The sequence below is a fragment of the Limanda limanda genome, chromosome 7 (assembly GCF_963576545.1).
Source record: "Limanda limanda chromosome 7, fLimLim1.1, whole genome shotgun sequence".
In the NCBI taxonomy this organism is placed as follows: domain Eukaryota; kingdom Metazoa; phylum Chordata; class Actinopteri; order Pleuronectiformes; family Pleuronectidae; genus Limanda; species Limanda limanda.
In genome coordinates, this window is record NC_083642.1 from 725783 (window position 1) to 751723 (window position 25941).

Genomic DNA, 25941 nt, shown 5'->3' on the forward strand with positions numbered 1-25941 from the left:
ACGACCTGAAAGGACAGAAACATCTTTGAGATTCTTTTCTTTTTTTCCACTTTGGTTCATGTCCCATCTGCTAACATGGAGGAGGTGGAGTTTATGAGCTATACTGCAGCCAGACACCAGGGGGCGATCCAGATGTTTTGGCTTCACTTTTGGGAGCCTCCATGTTTATCACAGTATTTATATTAATTGTAGAGGTAATTAAATACTTTGAATATTGACGGGTGAACAGCAGGTGTCCTGACGAGAGGGTAAACTAATATTCCTTTAGCTTTAATGCTAACAAGCATGCAAGTGTTAGCATGCTAACTAGCATACATTCAACTTATTAGCATTGTGCCACACGGAAGAAATGTAGCGTATCTTGCACGTCAGAACTGATCAAGTAGAAAAGGTTTCGACCCAGGAACCGACACTGTAGCAGCGCCACCTTCAGGACAAACTGTCTGTCCAACGAGGACAAGACATCTGTCCAGCTGGTGGTAACGATCCACGTCAAAGGGCTGTAGCTTCACGATCTAAGTGCTTTTAGTCCAAATCCACATTCGCCCTCTGGTGGTGGGAAAAGGTCACTGCACCAGAAGCTTTGCTGAATCTCGTATCAATCATGGGTGTGTTGTGGGCGGGACATGCAATCAACCAATCAGAGAGCCTCGTCCACTGAACAGCCCGGTGCAGAGGAAACTGTTTCACTTCCTGTTCAGATCATGTGTGTGTGTAACGAGCAGAGTGTGTGTGTGTAACGAGCAGAGTGTGTGTGTGTGTAACGAGCAGAGTGTGTGTGTGTAACGAGCAGAGTGTGTGTGTGTAACGAGCAGAGTGTGTGTGTGTAACGAGCAGAGTGTGTGTGTGTAACGAGCAGAGTGTGTGTGTGTAACGAGCAGAGTGTGTGTGTGTGTAACGAGCACAGTGTGTGTGTAAGGAGCAGAGTGTGTGTGTGTAACGAGCAGAGTGTGTGTCTGTAACAAGCAGAGTGTGTGTGTGTAACGAGCAGAGTGTGTGTGTGTAACGAGCAGAGTGTGTGTGTGTAACGAGCAGAGTGTGTGTGTGTAACGAGCAGAGTGTGTGTGTGTAACGAGCAGAGTGTGTGTGTGTGTAACGAGCACAGTGTGTGCGTGTAACGAGCAGAGTGTGTGTGTGTAACGAGCAGAGAGTGTGTGTGTGTAACGAGCAGAGAGTGTGTGTGTGTAACGAGCACAGTGTGTGTGTGTAACGAGCAGAGTGTGTGTGTGTAACGAGCAGAGTGTGTGTGTGTAACGAGCACAGTGTGTGTGTGTAACGAGCAGAGTGTGTGTGTGTAACGAGCAGAGAGTGTGTGTGTGTAACGAGCAGAGTGTGTGTGTGTAACGAGCAGAGTGTGTGTAACAAGCATAGTGTGTGTGTGTAACGAGCAGAGTGTGTGTGTGTGTACGAGCAGAGTGTGTGTGTGTAACGAGCACAGTGTGTGTGTGTAACGAGCAGAGTGTGTGTGTGTGTGTGTGTAGCGAGCAGAGTGTGTGTGTGTGTAACGAGCAGAGTGTGTGTGTGTAACGAGCAGAGTGTGTGTGTGTAACGAGCAGAGTGTGTGTGTGTAACGAGCAGAGTGTGTGTGTGTGTAACGAGCAGAGTGTGTGTGTGTAACGAGCAGAGTGTGTGTGTGTGTAACGAGCAGAGTGTGTGTGTGTAACGAGCAGAGTGTGTGTGTGTGTAACGAGCAGAGTGTGTGTGTGTAACGAGCAGAGTGTGTGTGTGTAAGGAGCAGAGTGTGTGTGTGTAACGAGCAGAGTGTGTGTGTGTAACGAGCAGAGTGTGTGTGTAACGAGCAGAGTGTGTGTGTGTAACGAGCAGAGTGTGTGTGTGTAACGAGCACAGTGTGTGTGTGTAACGAGCACAGTGTGTGTGTGTAACGAGCAGAGTGTGTGTGTGTGTAACGAGCAGAGTGTGTGTGTAACGAGCAGAGTGTGTGTGTAACGAGCAGAGTGTGTGTGTAACGAGCAGAGTGTGTGTGTGTAACGAGCAGAGTGTGTGTGTGTGTAACGAGCAGAGTGTGTGTGTAACGAGCAGAGTGTGTGTGTGTAACGAGCAGAGTGTGTGTGTAACGAGCAGAGTGTGTGTGTGTAACGAGCAGAGTGTGTGTGTGTGTAACGAGCAGAGTGTGTGTGTGTAACGAGCAGAGTGTGTGTGTGTAACGAGCAGAGTGTGTGTGTAACGAGCAGAGTGTGTGTGTGTAACGAGCAGAGTGTGTGTGTGTGTAACGAGCAGAGTGTGTGTGTAACGAGCAGAGTGTGTGTGTGTAACGAGCAGAGTGTGTGTGTGTAACGAGCAGAGTGTGTGTGTGTAACGAACAGAGTGTGTGTGTGTAACGAGCAGATTGTGTGTGTGTAACGAGCAGAGTGTGTGTGTGTAACGAGCAGAGTGTGTGTGTGTAACGAACAGAGTGTGTGTGTGTAACGAGCAGATTGTGTGTCTGTCGCTGCAGCTTCAAAATAACGATAAAATACTTCACACGCGAGTTGTGTTGGTCATGAGCAACGCATCAACAACGTGCCTGAGGTCATCTCATCACTGGACCAACACACACGTGCATGTGAGCTGCACCTGAACTACAACCCCCCCCCCACACACACACACACACACACACAGTTGTGTGTCTGGGCCCCAGCATGTGTCTCTTCACCTGTCGTCTTGTTATCAGCCTCAGCTCTCAGTGTTTCCTTCAGCCCAGCGTCTGTCACAGGATCTGAGAAGGTTCAGATGTTCCATGTTCAGTGGGGGGGGGATTGTTTTGATGATCATTGTTCGATGCTGCCGCGGTGCTTGAGAAGCCACTGGGCCACCGTGCCACTGGGCCACCGTGCCACTGGGCCACCGTGCCACATGTACAGGCCTTAAGTCATTAAAGCTCTTCTAACAGCCGGAGACTCACACCTGGAGTGCTTATGTTTACACACGTCTATAACAAACTATGACACATGGACAATAAAAACTACAACAATGACCAAATCCATGTTCAGAGTGAATCCGCCTCAGGTCCCAGGAGCAGGAACTGGTTTCTTCTGGTTCCTCCTCCACCAGTGCTGCGGTGCAATGGGATCTGAGAGCAATGCAACTTCGGTTTTCTTATGAACGATATTCACAGAAGACGAAGCCGAGTTCTGGAAACTTGAGCCATAATCACCAGAGTGAGTTCTGTGTGTGTCTGTGTGTGTGTGTGTGTCTGTGTGTGTGTGTGTGTGTGTGTGTCTGTGTGTGTGTGTGTGTGTGTGTGTCTGTGTGTGTCTGTCGGGTCCGAACACCAGGAGGCAGCGAATAAAGTATTTTAACTATTGTTTTAAAGTGTGTCTGTGCTTTTCTATCATAACGTCTGTTGTCTGATATGTTCTCACAAAGATTAATGAGATGAAAGTAGATCAGGATGGAGATGAGATGGTGGAGATGATCCTGGATTCATCTCAGTGTGACGTGGAAACCTCTTCGTCTTCAAAGTTGTTTGTCTTCTTTGTTTGTCAACACATGCACGTGTGTACTCATAGCTGCGACAGCCCCTCCCACCTGCAGGGGGAGTCAGAGAGCAGTGAGTGGGATCCTGTCGCTTTCATTGATTGATTCTTCATCGGATGTGGAACCAGAGCTGAGTGACTTTCAGTCTGAACCGAACCTCTGGAACTTTTTACATTTTTAACTATATTTAATTATTTATTAATGAAGTACATTGTAACTTTGTTTAGAGAAGTGCAACAAAGTTATCATAAATATCATCTCACAGTATTATCTTTGTTTAACCCTCTGTTAATAAGACAAGTCAACTCAGTTTCCTCTTTTAAAATTTATTTTCAGTTTTTTTTTTTAAATGCTTTTTTATTTCTATTCATTGTGTTTTTCATTAATTTGATTCAATGTGTAATTCAGTCTGTGAAACACTTTGTTAAATAAGTGAAGTTTATTCATAATTATAATATTAATTTCATTCAGTTTTACATGAGTTACTAACCAGTCATGTAAAAACCTTCCTCATGATGATGATGATGATGATATGACGCGTCAGAGAAGGGGCGGGGCTCACACCTGGTATCTGTTCCGTGGACGGAAGTCACAACTCTTTACTATCAGGAGCCGGAGACACTCAGCTGCTGCCGTGTGTCCGGAAGAGACATCCAGAGGACTCCTCACTCCTCCAGCTGTCCACCAGGGGGACAGACAGAGGGACACACAGGTGGACAGACAGGAGGACAGACAGGTGGACAGACAGGGGGACAGACAGGTGGACAGAGAGGTGGACAGACAGGTGGACACACAGGGGGACAGACAGGTGGACAGACAGGAGGACAAAGAGGGACAGACAGACAGGTGGACACAGGGGGACAGACAGACAGGAGGACAAAGAGGGACAGACAGACAGGAGGACTGACAGGTGGACAGGCAGGGGGACAGACAGGTGGACAGACAGGTGGACAGACAGGAGGACACACAGGTTGACAGACAGGGGGACACACAGGAGGACTGACAGGTGGACAGACAGGGGGACAGACAGGAGGACACACAGGGGTACAGACAGGGGGACACACAGGGGGACAGACAGGTGGACAGACAGGGACTATTCATGGTCATCTATGGGCGAGTGTCTGCGCAGAGCTTGTCCATGTCTGGAGACACTATGGAAGAAGATCTCCGGAGAGAAGATTCCCTCAGCTGGAGGAGGAGGAGGAGGAGCAGGAGGTGAAGAAGAAGAAGAAGAAGAAGAAGAAGAAGAAGAAGAAGAAGAAGAAGAAGAAGAAGAAGAAGAAGAAGAAGAAGAAGAAGAAGAAGAAGAAGAAGAAGAAGAAGAAGAAGAAGAAGGAGCAGCAGGAGGTGAAGAAGAAGAAGAAGAAGGAGGAGCAGGAGGAGCAGCAGGAGGTGTTGAGGAGGAGGTCTCCTCCCCGGACCTGTACGTGGCCCTGTGGTCCTTCTCGGCCCGGCACCGGGACGAGCTGTCCTTCACGGAGGGGGACCTGCTCCGGGTCACGACCTGCTCCGGGGACTGGTGGACCGCCCGGAGGACGGACCGGACCGGAAGCCTGCTGGACTCCGGGATCGTGCCCCACAACTACCTGGTCCGAGCCGGGTCCCTGCGGAGCCAGCCGTGAGTTCGATCCCCAGCACTCAGTCACATGACTCATGATAACTGGATGTTGATGATAAACTGTTTTAATTATTGAGCTTCTGACTGAAACCAGCTGCAGACACATAACCAGTCTGAGGAATATTCAAACAGAATCTGTTCGGGTTCAAAACTTTTATAGAAAATATTTAAAAACCTCCTCAAAGTTTCAAAGTGGCGTCAAAACTTCACACTTTTATAAAACACATTTTAAAATAATTTAAAGCTGATACTAATTTATTTCCTTTCTTTCAAACGTTTCCCTGTGAATTGAGCTCCTGCTGCAGTCGAGTTTGACTTCAGGTCTCAAAGGTCTGAAATATGACTTATAGTTTTAGAGTCATAAAGACTGGACTGCTCCTGATTAACACATCTATAAAATACGTGTAATAGAGGATCCACGTGTTCCTCAGGGTTTATGGCTTCAGTCACTTCACAGTAACTTCACTTGTCTCCTGAAAGCTGCTCAGAGCAGAGAGACATTCTGGCACAAACAGGAACCACCTTTAAGAACTTGTGCTCATATTCATTCATTCATGCGTTCAGCTTCACAGTGAGTTTGCTGCTCGAAGCACGAGCGTAACAGGAGCAAATGTCAGTGTTTGTGTTGGTGTGACCTCAGCCGGCTCGGCCTCCAGATGAGGTCACGATAAACAACCTGCTCCGTGTGGTTTGGTGCGAGTGAAGCTTCCCTCACACTTCATCAAGTTACTGCTCCACAGTCCGGGAGCTCAACTCTTTTATTTCCTAACTCATGAAACGTGAAACTTGTGCAGTCACATGTTAGAACCTCTAACGTGACCTCACAGAACTTCATCAGCAGTCGACAGGTGAAACGTAACGTGTCGCCCATCCTCGCCGTGCGTCACATGACAGGATTGCAGTGCGACTCGTTGGACTTGTATTTTTTTCACAAAGCACAATATTAAATTGCTACATCAGCACAAATGAATCACATTTGTTTTCACACTTCTTCAGTTTGTGGTTTGTCTGAATCACTATGGACTTGATCAAACATGTGAATCTTTATTTTGCAACTCTTCACAATAACTAAGAAATGTATTTATTAATTCAAGTAATTAAAGTAATCACATTTCTTTTAGTTTTAAATATCTTTCTGGTGTTTTATTGTTTTTATTGCTGGAAAGAGAAATCAACAGATCGAAACTAAACTCATCCATCGTTACAGCAAAAACTCAAATGGATGATTGTGTGTGCGTGTGTGTGTGTGTGTCTGTGTGTGTGTGTGTGTGTGTGTGTCTGTGTGTGTGTGTGTGTGTGTGTGTGTTGCACTGATGCAAACAGGACGACACCACTTCTTCTTCTCTATCTCTCAGTTTGCACCTTCAGCAGAAAGGGAAGTGTGCGACGAGCAGGTGCTGCAGAGATTATAAATAAAATGTAGTTTTTTATTGAAGAGTTTCTCTTTTTATTGCTGAATCATATTAAATCTTTTTGTCATCAAAGTAAAACACAGATAAATAAAAGTAAGAATGACAGAAATCACAGTTTACCTGGTAAATGTTTTGTTCCACTTGTGATCCGGTTGTTTCAGTCATTTTTTACAATAAACTGTTTAATTGAATTTATATTATATCATATATTCATTGATATTTTTTAATCTTCAAATCTTTTGCATCTCTTCAGTTTGTCGTCGCCTCAAACACTAAAATCAGCAAAATCCAAAACCTGAGTTTGTTGCAGATGTTCAGGAAATTAAAGCGTCAGATTACAGGAAGTTAACGAGAGAGAATCTGTCGCTGGTTTGACTCAAACACGACTCGCTATGAACTCTGGGTAAATTACTAAAGTAGAATGAGGTCATAAAAATGATCTGACTTTATTTTACACAGTATTTACACACGAGTTTCAGACGGAGACAACGAGTCTCATTTGTCTTCTGAACGTCACCGCTGCACATTACTGAAGAATCCGTCTCTTCTGGCTCCACAACATAGTTGAGACGCCGCCTGTCAACAGGTCGTTATCTTCTGATCATCTGACTGTCACCGCTCACTGTTTCCATGGAAACGGGCTGTCAGTTCACTGTGACCTGATGACAGGTTTGAATGATTCACGTTTACAGCAGGAAGTAAAATCCTCAAAACATCAAACAAACTTCTTCTTCTGTCGATAGAATCACAGACGTCTCTTAAAGAGATTTGATTTTACATGAGAGATGAATTTAAACTGAAACTTGTCAAAGTCTATTTCTCTGTTTTCCACCTGTTAAGAAGATTTGACAAGGAAATATTCACGTGTTCATATTTGATGACGTCTGAATCCGTCCACTTCCTGTCTCCTCTGACTCGTCCACTTCCTGTCTCCTCTGACTCGTCCACTTCCTGTCTCCTCTGACTCGTCCACTTCCTGTCTCCTCTGACTCGTCCACTTCCTGTCTCCTCTGACTCGTCCACTTCCTGTCTCCTCTGACTCCTCCTCTTCCTGTCCATGCAGGTGGTTCTTCGGTCAGATGAACCGGATCGAGGCTCAGAGTCATCTGCTGGCCGCAGGAAACCAGGACGGCTCCTTCCTCATCCGCCAGAGCGAGAAGGACAACGTGGGACATGTCCTCTCAGGCGAGTGGAGGACAAGTGTCCCGGTCCTGGAGTCCAGAGTTCCACCAGAGAGGGAGGAGCCGGGAAGCAAAGATCTGAGCTCTGTCCAACCACAACGTCCACAGAGCAGCTTCACCAAAACTCCAGATTAACTTCATTTGTTTAATTCTACATAAATCAAAGTGTTGTTGTTTCCCTCGGATACAACAACAATAAACATATATAAAATACATCGGCAAGACTATAAAATACAAAGCTTTAAAGAAATGTGTGTATTATGATGCAACACATAAAAAGAAGCTAAATATATTTTAAATGTATTATTATTATGACTTTTGATAGATGTATAAAAAGTGTTTAAAAATACAATTTATACAGTAGAAGATCATTAATTGTTAATGACTTTGTAATGTGCTGACTGTGTGTGTGTGTGTGTGTCTCTGTGTGTGTGTGTCTCTGTGTGTGTGTGTCTATGTGTGTGTGTGTGTCTCTGTGTGTGTGTGTGTCTCTGTGTGTGTGTGTGTGTGTGTGTGTGTCTCTGTGTCTGTGTGTGTCTCTGTGTGTGTGTGTGTGTCTGTCTCTGTGTGTGTCTCTGTGTCTGTGTGTGTGTGTGTGTGTGTGTGTGTGTGTGTGTGTGTGTGTCTCTGTGTGTGTCTCTGTGTGTGTGTGTGTGTGTGTGTGTCTCTGTGTCTCTGTGTGTGTGTCTGTGTGTGTCTGTGTGTGTCTCTGTGTGTGTGTGTGTGTGTGTGTGTGTGTCTCTGTGTCTCTGTGTGTGTGTGTGTGTGTGTCTGTGTGTGTGTGTGTGTCTCTGTGTGTGTGTGTGTGTGACTGTGTGTGTGTCTGTGTGTGTGTGTGTCTCTGTGTGTGTGTGTATCTGTGTGTGTGTGTGTGTGTGTGTGTGTGTGTGTTTCTCTGTGTGTGTCTCTGCAGTGCGGTCGAGCAGTCGAGTGAAACATTATAAAATCCACGCGGCGTCCGACTCGTTCTTCGTGGATCCTTCTCAGATCTTCATCTCTCTGGTGGAGCTGGTGAAGTTCTACGGCTCGAACAGCCTGGTGAACACCGGGCGGCTGGGAAGCGTCTGCAGGAGAGTACGACTGCTTCTGCTCCTCCTGGTGTTTATTCAGGGAAATGAAGTCAGGGGTCAGTTTATTAGGAACCCTCATGAGCCCTCCGGTCATGAAGGTGGAGCCTGTGATCGAGACGTGATGGTTGACAGCTGAGACTGACTCTTGATTGACACTTTTAAAACAAATGTTTTTTTCTAGATTCTTGACGTGTTAATGTTTTAACACCATGCATAGGTATATTTTAATGGGATTGTGTGTTGTGTGTTTCCTCCCTCAGAAGCAACCCGACACCCCCGACCTGAGCCACTTCACAGTGGACGAGTGGGAGCTTCCCCAGGAGCAGTTCACCCTGGAGGAGGAGCTTGGGACGGGATACTTCGCCGACGTGTACCGAGGACGCTGGAAGAACCACATCGACGTGGCCGTCAAGATCCTCAAGAGCGGTACGTCCTCCTCTCAGCCCGAACCCTGACCCTGACCCTGACCCTGACCCTGACCCTGACCCTGACCCTAACCCTAACCCTAACCCTGACCCTGATCCTAACCCTAACCCGGACCCGGACCCGGACCCTGACCCTGACCCTGACCCTGACCCTAACCCTAACCCTAACCCTGACCCTGACCCTGACCCTAACCCTAACCCTAACCCTGACCCTGATCCTGATCCTAACCCTAACCCTAACCCACAACCTAGGGCTCTTCCTACCCTCTAACCCTATCCAGGGACCCTCTACCCTAACCCTAACCATAGGACCCCTTGCCTAAACTTAACCTTTGATCCCTGAGCAAGGCATAACCCTAGAAATACCTCACCCAACTACTTTTAAGCAAGAGACCAAATGACGAGTGGTCTAAAGAAGTCAAATTCGACAGTATATGATCTAGGCACAATTGAATACTCCACCAGTTGGTTTCATCAGCTTTAATTTAGAAGAGTATAAGAGAACAGGAAGAAAGACCTAGAAAAGGCAGTAAGACCTCAAAGAAGGCAATAAATACCCTGAAATACCCCACCCAAACTTGGTACAAAATAGTTACAGTAGAGGACAAGGCATCCCAAAAATAGGGAAACTGATGATGCCAAGGAGCCAGGATATTCAGCAAAGGGGAGGAGCTAGAGTGGATATAAAAATGTGTGCGATGCTTCATCCGGTCTCAGACAGGCACCATGATCCACCGGAGGAGGATCAGGGACCAAGCTCTCACAGAGACCCACCGTGGGGGTTACATGACTAATTCTAACTGACTTACTTACCAGCCCTTGCCTGAAGAAGAAACAATAATTTCGAAACGTCGCGACAGGGCTTCCAGACTAACTCAAACTTGACCTCTTACTTACCTGACTAAGCAACGAACCCTCCCTCGGACGAGGAGAGAGAAATAAGCATAAAAAATGTATATTTGTAAATAGTTTGTTTAGTATAAATAGTCCACGTATCTGTAATCACAGCGTGTTATAACTACATTATTGTTAGTTTAAGAGCACAGGACCTGTGACAAATGGGGACCAGGGAGCCCCCTGGAGGAAGGACGGTGCACCTCCTGCCACCTTTCAAAGGAGGCGGATTATTTTCCCCTAACCTAACCCTGACCCTGACCCTAACCTAACCCTGACCCTGACCCTAACCCTCATGAAGGTCGACTTCATGAGCATCATCAAATGATTTAAATGTTAAACTCCGTAATATGAACAATCAGCTTTGACTCTCTGTAGATTTATTAAAAATCTGTTTGTTTCTTTATTTGGACGAGTTATCATTAAGTCTGACATGTGTATTAAATGGTAATTTCCTCTCTCTCTCCGTTCTCCATCTTTCCGTCTCCAGACTCGGAGTTGAACCACCGGGAGTTTCAGAGGGAGGTTCAGATCCTGAAGCGTCTGCGGCACCGTCACCTCATCTCTCTGTTCGCTGTGTGCACCGCGGCGTCTCCGTATTACATCATCACCGAGCTGATGGAGAAAGGCAGCCTGCTCACGTTCCTCAGAGGTGAAACATCTCCGACCACACCACCTTAGTTTTACTAAATATCTCCAGGCCAGATCGCCACAGCAGCAACAGCACGCCCGGCCAGCAGGGGGCGATACCTGCCATCAACTAGTTAAATACTAGAACTTTACTCTCTGTTTAAAAGTTCATTAGACGACAGGTTCTTCTTCTTGTGCTCATCTCAGGCGTCTTCACCACCTGCTTCTGTGTTTTGAGTCTAAATCTTTCTGCGTTTCCGCCTCAGGCCCAGAGGGGGCGCTGCAGGACACCGGGGCGCTGGTGGACATGGGCGCCCAGGTGGCTGATGGGATGTCGTACCTGGAGCAGCAGAACAGCATCCACCGAGACCTGGCGGCTCGAAACGTGCTGGTGGGAGGAGACTACATCTGTAAGGTGGCCGACTTCGGTCTGGCCCGAGTGATCAAGGTGCGTGGGGGGGGGGCGGGAGGAGGAAAGGCAGCCGAGGAAATAAAGAAATTAATGTTTATTTGTTTATTTAGAAGGATCCCCATTAGCTCCGCCCTAAGACAGAGCTACTTTTAGTGGGGTCCAAATTTAAAACATACATCCAGATATCAAACATTTAAAACATATATTACAATACCAATATCAAACATTTAAAACATATATTACAATACCAATATCAAACATTTAAAACATACATTACAATACCAATATCAAACATTTAAAACATATATTACAATACCAATATCAAACATTTAAAACATACATTACAATACCAATATCAAACATTTAAAACCATACGTTACATTACAAATATCAAAAGTTAAAATACATAAAAATAATGATCATACAATTTTACATTACAGATATCAAAAATTAACTAAGTGGTTATGCAATTTGACCTTTGTCATGATATAAACACTGATATATCCAATTCCATAGAAGCAAAAACTGCAAACCATGTAAGAGAATCCTGCACATGTATGTACAGTACAGCACCATCTAGTGTCAGAAGTATGAATGATAACTGACAGGTTTGTTTCCTCCAGGAGCCGTTCTACATCTCCGACGATAAGAAGATTCCCTACAAGTGGTGCGCCCCCGAGGCCATCAGCCACGGGAAGTTCTCCAGCCGCTCGGACGTCTGGTCCTTCGGCGTCTTGCTCTACGAGATCGTCACGTACGGAGGCATTCCTTACCCAGGTCTGCCCCCCCGCTGGCACCACAGGGGTTAACGCTGCTGCTGTAATCAGATTACACTTTATCCTCTCTCACTCTGATCAGGAAGTGAAAGAAAATGTATTTAAACGTTTGTGGTTTAGCAGAAAGTCGGCAGGTGAATGTGCAGATGTTTGAGTGGGAAACAAACGTGAATCCTCACTTCTCTCTCTCTCTCTCCCTCTCTCCCGCCCTCAGCCTTCAGTAACCAGGAAGTGTACCAGCAGGTCACTAAAGGTTACAGGATGCCGGCTCCGCCCACGTGTCCCGACCTTCTCTACGGCCTCATGTTGAAGTGTTGGAGCCACGAGCCCGACGAGCGTCCCAGCTTCAAGTCCCTGAAGCTGCAGCTGGACGGCAGCTCCTACGAGATGGGCTGACTCCGCCCCCTCCGCTGACCTCCGCTGACCTCCTCTGACCTCCTCTGACCTCGGTGCCACGGACACGCACCGGTGACTGGGACTTGTCACCGAGGAGGATTATTTAAAAACCAGGAAGTAAAACAACAGAATCACTACTCAGTATTCAACACTTCACTATGTATTGACTCTAAAGTGAGCTCCTCAGGGAAAGATGATCAACAACAACAACAACAACAACAACAACAACAACAACCTCGGCCGGTGGAAAATCCCACAGTTAATATCTTTATTTACACAGTATTTATACTTTAAGGTAGAAAACATTTTGCTTGTTCCTGCTGCTCTCGTCTTCACAGCGAGTGCAATGCATGATGGGAGATATTGCTCTGTTAGTGACCATCGGTTGTGCACTATTTATCACGATGCATTATGGGAAACAATAAGTGAAATAGAAAATGTCTCTAAACATATATATATACAGTATATAGGCTTCTATAAAGCGACTGCTAAGACTAATAGTTTTTATTCAGTTCACATTTAAACAATTTTTTTCCATAATTATTTTAATTTAATCGAGACGACAATCTGCAGATTGATCTATAACTGTGAATCTATATTAAAGACAGCCCAGATTTCCTCAATGAAGTGATTAATGTTTGATAAATCTGCAGAGTCAGAAAGTCTTCTTTAAACTTTTATTATAAGAAAGTAAAGTTCTTCTAATTTTTTATAAATAAAAAAATCTGTTTTTGCAGTTTCTTAACGTGAATATTGACAAATGCTTATTTCAAAGTCTGGAAACAACAAACAACATAAACAGAAGTTTGATCATCAAGTCGATGAACTTTATGATCTGAGAAGTTGCTTTTAACAATCAATCAACAAACTTTTGTGGCTTGAACTAAAGTTGTATTTCTGCACGTCAGAAGCAGCAATACTCATCTTGTCCAGTGGGGGGCAGCCCAGCTCCACGTTGATTGAACTGGTTTTCATCTTTGAGTTTCAGTATTTAACAGCTTCTCTAAATCTAAGATGTTAAAACTTGGAAATGCTTCATCAACCAGGAACATAATCTGAGATAAATAATCATATAACATAAATAATAGTATTTATATTTATGTAATTGACAGTTGATTGAGCTGTGGAACAAGTCGTCTTAATTCAAGCAAACACACATTTTTTCTTTTTTTATTGTCCTTAAGATATTAAAGTATTTATCAGAAACTTCTTCCCAACCTTAGATGATCAGCATCAGGTGACTGATCCTTTAACACAATAGAGTAGGTTTCCGGTTGCCATGGCAGCCATAAAGCCTCGGATCAATGATATTTTTATTAAATGTGTTTAATAAAGGTCGTATGATATGAAGACATTTGTCAGATTCATACCAAACTGTGAACCTGAAGTTAAACCAAAGAGAATCTGCCTCAATCATGAAGAAACCGACCAATCAGGTGGAGCCTGGTGCCGACAGGAAGTTACAGCTGCTTGCTCTGAAACCACTTCCTGTTTCTATTTCACTGTTTTTATGTGAAATTATTTAAAAAGTCTATAAATCATCTCGTTACTTGTTCATCACTTTCCTTATTGTTATGATGTTTTTCATTTGGGATTTCATTAAGGACACTTGGTGTGTGTGTGTGTGTGTGTGAGAGTGTGTGTGTGTGTGTGTGTGTGTGTGTGTGTGTGTGTGTGTGTGTGTGTGTGTGTGTGTGTGTGTGTGAGAGAGAGTGTGTGTGTGTGTGTGTGTGTGTGAGAGAGAGAGTGAGAGTGTGTGTGTATGTGTGTGTGTGTGTGTGTGTGTGTGTTTGAGAGAGAGAGTGAGAGTGTGTGTGTATGTGTGTATGTGTGTGTGTGTGTGTGTGTGTTTGAGAGAGAGAGTGAGAGTGTGTGTGTATGTGTGTGTGTGTGTGTGTGTGTTTGAGAGAGAGAGAGAGAGTGAGAGTTTGTGCGTGTCCCCCTTCATCATCACCACAGATTGCAAATGACATGGTTTGTGTCCAGGATCATTTGTGTGACTTCCTGGACAGCAGGAGGACGAGGACACGTCTTTATTTAAAATCTGTGGATCAGTTATTAATAATTGTTTAAAACAATCGAACAAAAACAAAAGTCCACTTTTGCAGAAAGTTTCTGAACAGGAAGTCGACGGCTTGTTGATCCCTGAACACACAACGAGCTCTGAGTCGTTCCACTGGTGAGGCAGCCTTTCTGCAAAGTACACACTGTATACACAACAGCCTGATGTGGATTCACACACACACACACACAGACACACACACACACACACATGGTCTCGGAGGCAGGAAAACCACCCGGACCAGTGATTTAGCACGGCCCAGTAGAAGTGGCGTTCCCGCCCTCGGGCCTCAGGATGAACCCGCTCACCCAGGAGCAGCTGCTGATCCTTCGCCAGGCGCCATCACAAGCAGACACACACACACACACACACACACACAGACACACACAGGTCTCAGGCTGAACACACAGTCGGGGAAACTGAGACGCTGAATCTATTCCATCTCAATCTAGAGAAACGTTTTCTAATGCAGCATCTGAAGCTTGATGGATAATTTCTATATTTCCAGGTTGTATTTATAGATGTTTAACAGCTGATCTGGAGTCTGTAGGTTCCTGTGACTCGGTTCCAGGAGGAAACCTCTGGAGATGTTTCCACGTTCAGGCTGTTTTCATATCAGGACGTAGGAAATGTAAGAATCAGTATATTTATAACCACAGAGACCGACGCGCTGCTCTCAGTGAAAACATGAAACATGGCCGACACTCCTCCTGATTGTTTGTGTAGGATCATGTGTGTGATTGTGAACATCTATGATGACACACATCTTTAAGATTCAGTTTATCAACACGTTGTTTGGTTCGAGTTCCGGAGGGAAACCTGACGATCGACCGATCAGATCATAAAGTTAATAACATGATAAACTCCAGAGTGACTCACACTAAGTTCAGGGAAAATGTGTCCACGTGTTTTTGTGTTTGTGTGTTCGTCGTTATGACTCTTCTCCAGTTTGTGTCTCACAAACACACTGAGCCTCACAAGCAGAGTGTCTCCTCGTCCATCAGGTTCCAGGTTCCGTCACCTTTACACACACTCACCTCTGTACAGACATCATCATCTGCAGGAGTTGAAGTTAAGGGAAGTTCACCTGAGGACACAACAGACTCTTCTACACCTGAGGACAAATATGTAAAATGATACAACTCTAAGAAACCAATCACATGAGATGGAAACAGAGAAACCTGCTCCTCCTGTTCTCCAGCTGATCCGTGTTCATCCTTCTCTTCATGTTGGATCCTGTCTCACATGTGACTTCCTGTCTCATCTTCACTTCAATAAACACTTCCTCTAAAACAACCTCACAGTGTGAAGACCTAACAACTCTAAGAACACATTCGATGTAGACGTTAAATACATTATATCTATTTCAGGAAGTTGTTCTCACACTGATGTTTGTTCAAGTTTCTTTGGTTTGAATCAGTTATTTGATGACAGGTTTTTTCAGTGGAAGCTTTTCTTCATCTGAACGTGAAACCTACGAGTTCTGCTCCCGAACGGAAAGAGCTCGTGAATCAGAAGAGAAAACACAGACGACACGTCCACACGTCCACTCGTCCACTCGTCCTCCCGCTGTCCAGAGATGAAGTCAACTTCTCCTTGGGCCTGCTCGACCAATCACAGTCAGTCTCGACCATGAATCCAGGACGTCATCACTCTGACATCATCGTCTTGTCATTAGAGCACAGTGTGTAGATCAGCAGGAAGTGGACTGTACAGAGCAGCAGTTAGAACCTGGACCAGTGTTCCCAGTGAGCGAGTCCCCCCCCACCCTTCTCCCAGTTGAAGACGCTGCTGAGGACCAGTCCAGCTCTGTGGAGAGCGAGGTGAAACAGACCGAACCAGAAGGAACCAGAAGAAGTCACAGCTCTGATGGAGGAAACACTTCAACAGGTTCATGTTTATAAAAAGTCTGATTTCTGCCTCTCTGATCTGAGCAGGACGATCTCTCAGGACGATGAAGACGAGGGGACGAAGGACGACTTTCTGTTTTCTGCACCGTCACCGTCACACAGGAAGGAAATCCTGGAGTCACAACACAGTGACCTCTGACCTACTTCCTGAAGTGTTGAAGGAATAAGTGTGTGTGTCTGTGAGCACGACCTCCTGCTGACCTCTGGGAGGCTATGACCCAACACAGGCCACGCCTCCACTGCGCCTGAAACACAAACATCTCAGAGGCGTTCAGAAGACAAGTCTCCTTCTCCTCCTCAGCTTCTTCTTCTCCTTCTTCTCCTCAGCTTCTTCTTCTTCTCCTCCTCATCTTCTTCCTTCTTCTTCTTCTTCTTCTCCTCCTCCCTTCTGAACCTTCTGAACCTTCAACACATATTTCAGAAGATTCCAGGTGAGGTTTGAATGAACCTTCTCTCTCTCTCTCTTTCTCTCTCTCTCTCTCTCTCTCTATTTCCTCTCACCTGTTATTCTTCTTTTCCGTTCAGCTGAACAAAGAGACTCTTATATAACATACGACAGATTATTGTGCAGCTCTGTGAGTGTAAGTGCGACGTACACACACACACACCCACACACACACACACACACACGCACACACACACACACACACACACACACACGCTCGACCTTTCCTCTACATCTCACTGACGGATCAGTCTGAAGTTTCCTTCACAGCAGCAGGAACCTCTGGACTTCAGCTCGAGTTTCTAACATCTGAAACGTCTCCAGATCAGATTCTCTTCACCTGGTTGTTGTTCAACAAAAAGTCACAAAGCCTCTGAACCACATTTCAGTTTAATAAATCAGTGTAATAAATTCATAACAATAACTATATAAATGATCTAAAGCAATATGTTGCTTCCTCTTCTATTTAAACAACTGTATAAGCTCCACATGTGTTGGGATTCTACCAGTTCACGACTTTTCTTTCTGAGGAAAATGAGACGAAACCATCATCAGAACTTCCAGCAGAACCAAAGACCCCCCCGCTCGATGACCTCCTCTTATCAGTAGATATGAGAGTTTAGTTTCCTCGGTTACATTTCAACAGTAAAACAAATATTTTCAGCGTCCTCGTTTCTAAAAAAAGGAACTTTTATCTAAAGCTAACAAGCTCTGCTTATTTGAACTGAACTCACACTGAACCGGAGCGGAAGAGACCTTCACCCCCGACATGCTCCTGTCAGAAGCTTCATCTCTTCATCATTCATCCTTTCTGTCCAAAGTAACAGAAAACACGTGAGACCAGAGTCCAGGTCTCACTGGTTCTTTCACTCTGTTCTCACTAAACTCTTGTGACCTCAGAGAAGAAGCTCACTGCTCGACTGTGAGGTTTCAACTAACGTCCCAAAAACAAAGAGATGTTTGTTCCAGAGCTTCAGACTCTTCACCACAGTGTGAAGCTCTGAACATCAGGTGTGAACGGTTCCTCAGAGCAGGAGAGGAGTTCTGGGTCTGGTTCAAGCTGAACCTGGTTCTGTTGGTTTGAGGTGAAATCACAGGAAGTAGAGACTGGTGCATTTGAACTAGTGTGGAGTACTGTAGTACTGTGGAGTACTGTGTAGTACTGTAGCACTGTAGTACTGTGGAGTACTGCTATTGATACCATCATGATGTTACCATGGCAACCAGATGAAGCTGAGGTATCAAACTGATACACCATTCGACCAATCACATCATCAGTCTCACACGTCAATCACAACTTTTCATCCTCAAATATCCAAATTACTTCAAGTCAAAATATGAGAAAATGAAAATTTAACACATTTTAAAGTGATGTTTTCCATGTTGCTTTGCTGTGCAGAGGTCAGGGATAACACACACACACACACACACACACACACACACACACACAGACACACACACACACTGTGTACGTGACTCACTCTAATCTTCAGCATCATGTCAGAGTGAAGAGGAGTTTTATAGACGTGTCACAGAGTGAGATGAAGAACCAGTGAAACCCGTCTCTCTCTCAGATTCTCCTCCAGCTGCTGAGTCGTCAGGCAGCTCAGCCTCTGGGTCGCCATGGCGACGCCTCCAGGTAGCTCATCCCTCTTCTGAGAAGGCAGCACCAGTCGAGTGCAGAGACCACACAGTCCTGCACGTGATGGTCTGGTTCTTACAGGAGAAACATGATGTTGTGTAGAGACATCTGCATTAAGATCCTCTCAGGTGGAAACAAGCCGGTAAAACCAACAGGCCACTTTGAAAAGACACATGCATTAATCCACAGAGCGATAAGTTATATATAATTATCAGTTATTATTATCTATAATGATCAGGATGAAAAGTATAAGTGTTGTTTGTTACCAGTGAAGTTTTCATCACATGAACTTGTGAAGAAATGTTGTCGCTCCGACGTGAAAACAGACGAGAAGGTTCCACATGTTCAAGATCCCTCAGTAGGTCCACATACATCAGCACATACTGTGCTCTGTATACAGTCAATATATATGAATATATATTTACTGTATTTATATACATACAGCACACACACAGCTGTCAGGGATTTTAAAAACAGTCCCAATGTTTTCTCCAACAATCAGGTTAGAAGGAGGAAGTGTGAAAGTGTTTAGAGACGAGCTCGATCTTTCCTCCTGGAAACTTCCATCTGCAGACAAACTCCACAAATATTAACTTTCCTTTTCCCCAAAAGAGAAAAAGAAAAAGCTGCACACGGAGTTTTATGTAAACTTTACTCAAACGGGACTAAACTGTGTTTTGGTTGAATACTGTGATGTTCTATAGTTTATAGTCAGCAGCAGGACAGTGTGTCCCTCAGTATCTGCAGGCTTTCTGACATCATATAGTTCTAGTATCATCCATAGATATATGTAGATATATGGATATACATATATATATACATAAGTTCATTGTTGTTAGCTCTGTGTGCTGAATATACTTTGAACTGACTTATTTAATGAAAAGATAAATTCTGCAGTGATACTTAAATATATTTTCTTTTTACATGTCAGTGAAACTCCTGTAGAATTAAAAATAAACCTGACAAATTAAATGTTGATCTAGTTTCACGTGTTGGATAAAAATACTAAAATCATTTGCAGCCGAATATCAACACATCTTTTTGAAAGTGATTTATGATTTTTCTGTGCATCAGCAGGTGGAAGGTCACCTCGACCTTCCTAGAAAAGAGGAGGAGGAGGAGGAGGAAGAGGAAACCAGCTCCTTCTCTCTCTCTCTCCTCCACCCTCCGAGAAGAGAGGAGAAAGAGGAGGAGGAGGAGGAAACCAGCTCCTTCTCTCTCTCTCTCTCCTCCTCAAACGAGCCACAGAGCAAATCCTCTTTTCAACCTTTCAACTCTGTCATGCAGAGCGACCATGTTTGTCTTTCCTCTGTGAGACACACACAGACTGGGGGGGGGGGGGGGGGTGCTTATACAAACCATTTTACTGTAAAGTGGGAAACTCTGTGCGTCAGGATCTGAGCTGCTCCACCAGCAGATCAGAGACTCTTCTCCACACATGACTGAGGAGGAGGAGCCTCTTGCTCAGAGGCACTGAGGCTCCTCCTCTGCTGCAGGACTTGAACATCTGATTCATTTCAATAGTAATTCATCTGCTGAGAAATATTAAAATCAATCTGCCTGGTTCAGAGAATAATCATCTGAATTTCTCTACAGACACATGTTGAAATATGTTTTTGTCTTTGTGACAAATAAATAGAACTTGAAATGTAAGCTGATCTTTCTTAAAATATAAATAAACAACGGACTGATTTAAAATCAATAATCTGCTGTTTGAATCATTTCTATGATTTAGTTTCTACTTTGAACTAAATGTCTGAATGCAGTGATCTCAGCTGAAGCATGGAAACTGTTTCTAGTTAAAACAAAAGGTGAAGAATAAAGTCTTCAAAGACGTAAATGTTTTCATGAATCAGTTCAGCCACAGACGTTTGCAGCTGCAGTCATAACTCATTAAAGTTTGATATATTCAAAAGAATTCAACTTTAATTATTCAAGTATTTTCCTATCATCTTGACTGTAAGAGGATCAAAGCGACTTAAAGTAAACAAAACGATTTTAAGAATTAAGTCCCAGTTTATAGTCTCTAGCTTTGTGAATGTGATTGAAGGACATGTTAGAAACTTTGTTGTTTCTGAATTCACTGAATCTGAGCCTCACATGTTTTTCATGTTTGAATCCGAAGCAGCAGAAGCTGAAGCCGAGTGGGCGGAGCCAGTTTGTGCAGGAATGTTTTTTCCCTTCCGAGTTTCCAGATGTGATTGTGTAACTGCAGCACATGAAGTTGTGTTGTGTTGACTCTGCTGCTGGAACACTCAGCGTCTGGTGAACACGGAGACGCCTTCATCCGCTCGTCCTCATGAGGCCCCTCCACCGCGATGTGGGCGGGGCTAAACCCTGATCCCTTTGTTCCTCGCAGCAGACACACAACACGAGTCGGGGGGGTTAGGCTGCCAGAGGCTACTTTAATGCGTTTGCAACCACAAGGTGACAGAGTGAGGAGAGTTCACAAAGCATGTGTGTTGACAACAGGATTACAAACACACAACAGTACAAATGTTAAAAAACAAGCTCATTAGTTTCATCATCATCATCTTTTTCTTTTTTTATATTTTTTCTTTTTCTTAAGTTGTCAATAAAAAACACAAGGAAACAAAACATGAAGGCAGCCTGTCCTACAACGAATAATAATAAAAAACTGAATGTTAACGGGACCGTCTCCCGTCACCGAGCGCTGGTCGTTGGTTCGATCCCCCCCCCCCCCGAGGTGTGGGGCGGAGTGAGGCGGCAGCATCAGGAGGAGGCGGGGCTTCCTGCGTCGCTGCTCTCACTCACCTGGCGTTGCATCACCATCTCCTTGGCAACGCAGGTGATCTGACCGTTTGTCACCGCACCCAGAGCCCCCCCCGCCCTGAGGACACAAGAGACACACTGAGACCAGATCTGGAGAACCTGTGGAGACCTGTCCTCCATCTTCACTGTGGGATCATCTCCTTCACACAGGGACCAGGCAGAGCCTTAGAGTCATGTGACCTCAGGAGGTTAAACTCCAGAGATCATCTTTCATAACTAAGAGTTCAGTTTTATAAACGTCTGATACTTACTTCAGCTGAGCCTCCTCCGTCACAGGGGTCATCCCGGGGGGCTTCCCGAAGAAGAAGCTGGACCACCAGTGTCCAGAGTCCTGCTTGGGAAGTCCTGCGGAGACACAGGAGGACGACACCAGGTTCAGACCTCAGACCTTCAGACTCAGAGTTCTATCAGAGCAGCTCTCAGGAAGCTTCACTAACTGGAGTCGTGCTGTTTGTTCAACATTTGAAAACTCAGATGAGACGGACGAAGGTTTAAGAGCTTTAAAGACACTCTGGTCTTCATGAGGAGCAGAGGACCAGTGACTGTGGAGAGGATGAAGAGTTTCCACCGAGCAGCTGCTTCTCCAGAGCAGAACCGCCCTCGACTGGTTCTCTGGAGTTCACTAAATCAAATGGTTCTGAATAAAAAGGTCCAGAAGTTTAACTCGATGTCTGAAGAAAAGTACATTGGATTTGTCACACTAACATTTATAAGTGAGTATGTTTTGTCTTTTGAATCATTATTAATAACTGAACAACACAAAAGAAAAACAGTGAACTGAGCCGACTGCACACGCCCACATGTCCCCTTTCACCTAGTTTCATGTACAGCACTGAGAGAGAGAGAGAGAGAGAGGGTGTGTGTCAGTGTGTGTGTGTCTGAGGGTGTGTGTGTGTGAGGGTGTGTGTGTGTGAGGGTGTGTGTGTGTATACAGTGTTAGCAGCCATTCAAAAGCTGACCCTGCGGTTTTAAAACACACGAGTCAACACAATCCTTCACCAGTGTTTCACACATGCAGCTTCACTGGGACCAGGTCAAAGGCAGCAGGTGTGAACTGGTGCAGAGGGTCACCGCTGGTCACTACTACATCCTGACCACTAGAGGCGCAGTTTAAATTATTATTACCATTATTACCAATATTACTATATACTGCTATTATATTGGTATAATTACTATACTATATATATTGTACTATTTTTATATACTGTCTAACAATAACATTACCATCATATCATCAGTACTATTACCATCATCTTGCCACTGCACCTTATCTACCTATTTATCTTGTGTTTCTGTTTTTATTCTTTCTACTTCAATATTTTTTATTGTATTCTATTCTATTGTATTTTATTGTATTCAAATATACCGGCTGCTATGACAACTTAATTTCCCTTCGGGGATGAATAAAGTAATCTATCTATCTATCTATCTATCTATCTATCTATCTATCCATCTATCCATCTATCCATCTATCCATCTATCCATCTGTCTATCTGTCTATCTGTCTATCTGTCTATCTATCTATCTACCTATCTATCTATCTATCTATCTATCCATCTGTCTAAATTCAATCCTCCTCACTGAGAGGAGAATGAAATCCTGGTCGGAGCAGAAACAACCTGATCTCCATGTTTCCATAATCACATCCACAGACGACTCAACCACAGGAATCAGGAAGTTTCTCAATCTCATTCGCAGCATTACAACATCAGTGAGTAACGGTGACGAATCACGAGTGTTTGGTCTGAAACAGGAAGTAGACTCGTGGAGCGACTGGTGGGTTAGCTCCTCCCACAGCGGCTGGTCCCACCCGGAGCAGAGGCAACACATTCAGGAGGAGGTGTGGTACCTGGGTGGTGAGGGATGACCTCGCCGCTGAACTCCGAACTGCCACACGAGCTGCTGCTGGAGGTGGAGCCTATGCGCCCTGGGGGGGGGGGGGAGCAGGAGAAGAGAGGCGTTAATCACTGATGTTCTCAGACTTTAACTCTCTGTAAGTCTTCACATAGCTGCCAGGCTGCAGCTCCTGGTTCCATCAGACATGTTATGATCTGTGGAGCCTTAATACAAACACCCCCCCCTTCTTATACAGGTTCTAAATATAACTCAACACAACAACACAACACAACACAGGAAGGGAGTCGCCTCGGGTTCCTTCCCTCAGACGATTTAAAACAAGACGCAGCTTCTGCTAAAGATGGAATGTGTATTAATGTGCATCTTCATTTAAATGTCTTGTGTTATATAATCTGTTGACTTGTGTACTTGTACATAAAAACACACCTTGTTAAACCCTATGAGACAAACTGTGATTTGTGAATATGGGACACACAAATAAATTGATTAATAAATCTAAATGTTTCCAGCATTGTTCAAACCCAAAGTTCAATTGTGGATTTAATGGAAATAACTTAAAATCTAATGTTAAACACAAAGGAAATGATCAGTGTTGAAATTCAGCAGAATTCATATTTTTTAAAGTTTCTAAGAGTTCAATCAATACGATCATTGAATTACTTTGTTGTAAATTTAACAACTTGGTCTAAAGTTGACCCAGTGTGATGATGCTTCATTGAGCTGTGCAGTAAATCCACAGTGAGTCAGAGTGTTAACTGGACAGCAGCCTGTAGGGGGCGACAGACTCACTTCGGTAGTAGTCAGCTGTTGCCACCAGAGAACCCCCGGCTGGAATCGCTGCCATCGTCCTGTCGCTGGTTGTGTAGATGGAACCTGAAGAAGAAACAGATCAGTCACCAGAGAAATGAGATGTTTTATTAAAGATCATCGTCACAAACATCAGAGGAAAGTTCTGATAATCACTTCTTTAACAAGTTAAGATCCAAATATGTTCAGATCTAACTGGTTTTTATTATGACAGATGAATCAAGTTTTAAATGTGAGTCTCAAACGACCGAGTCGTGATCGAGGCAGATTCTCGTTTCTTTAATAATCCACACGGAGCTGCAGCAGATTCATAACTGACCAACTGTTGGTGATAAGTTTGATTTACACTGGATTTAATTTAAAGTTGTTGTTTATAAACACATTGAGGATATGTATTGTACATGATTCCATATACAAGGTTTGTTTACGTGATCCTCTGATCACACGTTCATCATATTCAAGCAGAAAACAACTTCTTACATTGACATGATTACAGCTCTTAATATAAACATTTAACTCATATTAATGTTTATATTAACTGTTCTCTGTACAAGCAGCTGCAGCCTGAAGGTTCGTCCACATCCAAGAGGATCGGAAGTATATCCATAAAGTAATCAGATGTATATTTAATCAGATTGAAATGTTTGGTGATGATCAGCTTCAGATATTAAACTAACCAACACATCTGAAGATTCATCAAAACAGATTAATGATGATGATGTCACAGCTCAGATCAGCTCGATGATTACTGATGATTGATTGATGATTCTGGATCAGCTCGATGATTATTGATTATTGATGTCTGATTCTGGATCAGCTCAAGGATCAGTGGTGTGAGGACATGATGACGTCATCTCATCACAACAACAGACCTGAGGTTCACAACAACAACAGATCGTGACGTAAGCGCCGAGGCGACTTCACATTGAAACGTCAGATCTGAGATCAGTTCACATCGGAACAGCTGCTTCCTGTGACGGGTTCTGTTGGAACAGCTGCTTCCTGTAACGGTCTGTTTACTACTCATCCTCCAGCACCGTTAGCATCGTTAGCATCGTTAGCCTGTTAGCTCCCCCCCCCCCACCGGGACGACCCACGCACCTCTCCCGGAGCAGACGAGCCGGAGCCGGGCGGCGGCAGCGGGACGAGTCGGTCAGATCCTGGGGGGGGCGGAGCTACAGGCGACGGGTTCCATCGGAGGAAGAGTCCAGAAGAAGAGTCTCCGAGCGACGTCACCAGCTTCTTCTTCTGCAGGTTCTGCTCTGACGGAGCCGCAGCGGCTTTATACCATACCCGAGAGGAGGTGACGTCACAGCGCGGACCGGCCTATCACAGGCCCGGGGGCGGGGCACAGACCTCAAAGACAACAAGGGGCGGGGCCACACACTGCAGCAGAGCAGGTCACAGCCTGTTTCTGTTATTACATATTATTTATTTAATTATATATCATGTTATATGACTGCAGACCCTGTTACAAATATTACATCTTATATAAGATTATATTTTACATCAAATTATATATTACTTGTCAGACCAGGTTCCCATTATTATATTATATTATATAAAAACTGTAAAAACGAGATGCTGACAATACAGTAGTTTTAAGTTTAAGATGATTTAAAGACACAAGTAACTGAGGAAGAATATTGAAGCAAAATATCACTAGAGATTTAGGAATTTTAATAATAATCATAAACATGTGATATGTTCATAAAAACTGATCACAGTTTAAATGTGATCAGTGTAACATGTCATTTAGAAACAGACTGATCAACAAACTGAACCATCTCCCTGGAATGACTGCAGCTCCCTCCTGTGGTCAAATGTATGAACTGTAGTGTTGAGTCAGATTTTAAATTCAGAATTCAAACCTGCGCAGAGACACCAGTGGGTTTCTATCACCAGTGGGTTTCTATCACCAGTGGGTTTCTATCACCAGTGGGTTTCTATCACCAGTGGGTTCCATCATCTTCATCACTCGGCCACGACATCACAAGTCTTCATCATGACTCGTGTTCTAGTGACAGACCCACAACACATTTAGAGTATCGACCATAAAGGAACACGGTGGATATGACAGATCCCGAAGAGGAAGCAGATGAGACAGAAACCAAACACGCTAATTACATGTTAG

The 25941-nt window shown here is 44.3% G+C and overlaps 2 protein-coding genes across 2 annotated transcripts; one reads left to right on the forward strand and one right to left on the reverse strand.

The window, feature by feature from the left end:
* The first annotated feature begins 4586 nt into the window (after positions 1-4586).
* ptk6b (PTK6 protein tyrosine kinase 6b) lies at positions 4587-12291 on the forward strand. Its single transcript, XM_061074004.1, has 9 exons — positions 4587-4664; positions 4884-5095; positions 7571-7692; positions 8602-8762; positions 9019-9184; positions 10568-10729; positions 10974-11155; positions 11743-11896; positions 12110-12291. The coding sequence occupies exons 1-9, from the start codon at positions 4587-4589 to the stop codon at positions 12289-12291; spliced, it is 1419 nt and encodes a 472-aa protein (XP_060929987.1).
* An 8444-nt stretch (positions 12292-20735) lies between these two features.
* On the reverse strand, positions 20736-25074 carry ppdpfb (pancreatic progenitor cell differentiation and proliferation factor b). Its single transcript, XM_061074430.1, has 5 exons — positions 24909-25074; positions 23790-23873; positions 22993-23070; positions 21395-21488; positions 20736-21201 (listed from the first exon to the last, which is right to left on the reverse strand). The coding sequence occupies exons 2-5, from the start codon at positions 23842-23844 to the stop codon at positions 21084-21086; spliced, it is 345 nt and encodes a 114-aa protein (XP_060930413.1). The 5' UTR covers positions 23845-23873; positions 24909-25074; the 3' UTR covers positions 20736-21083.
* Between the last annotated feature and the right edge of the window lie 867 nt (positions 25075-25941).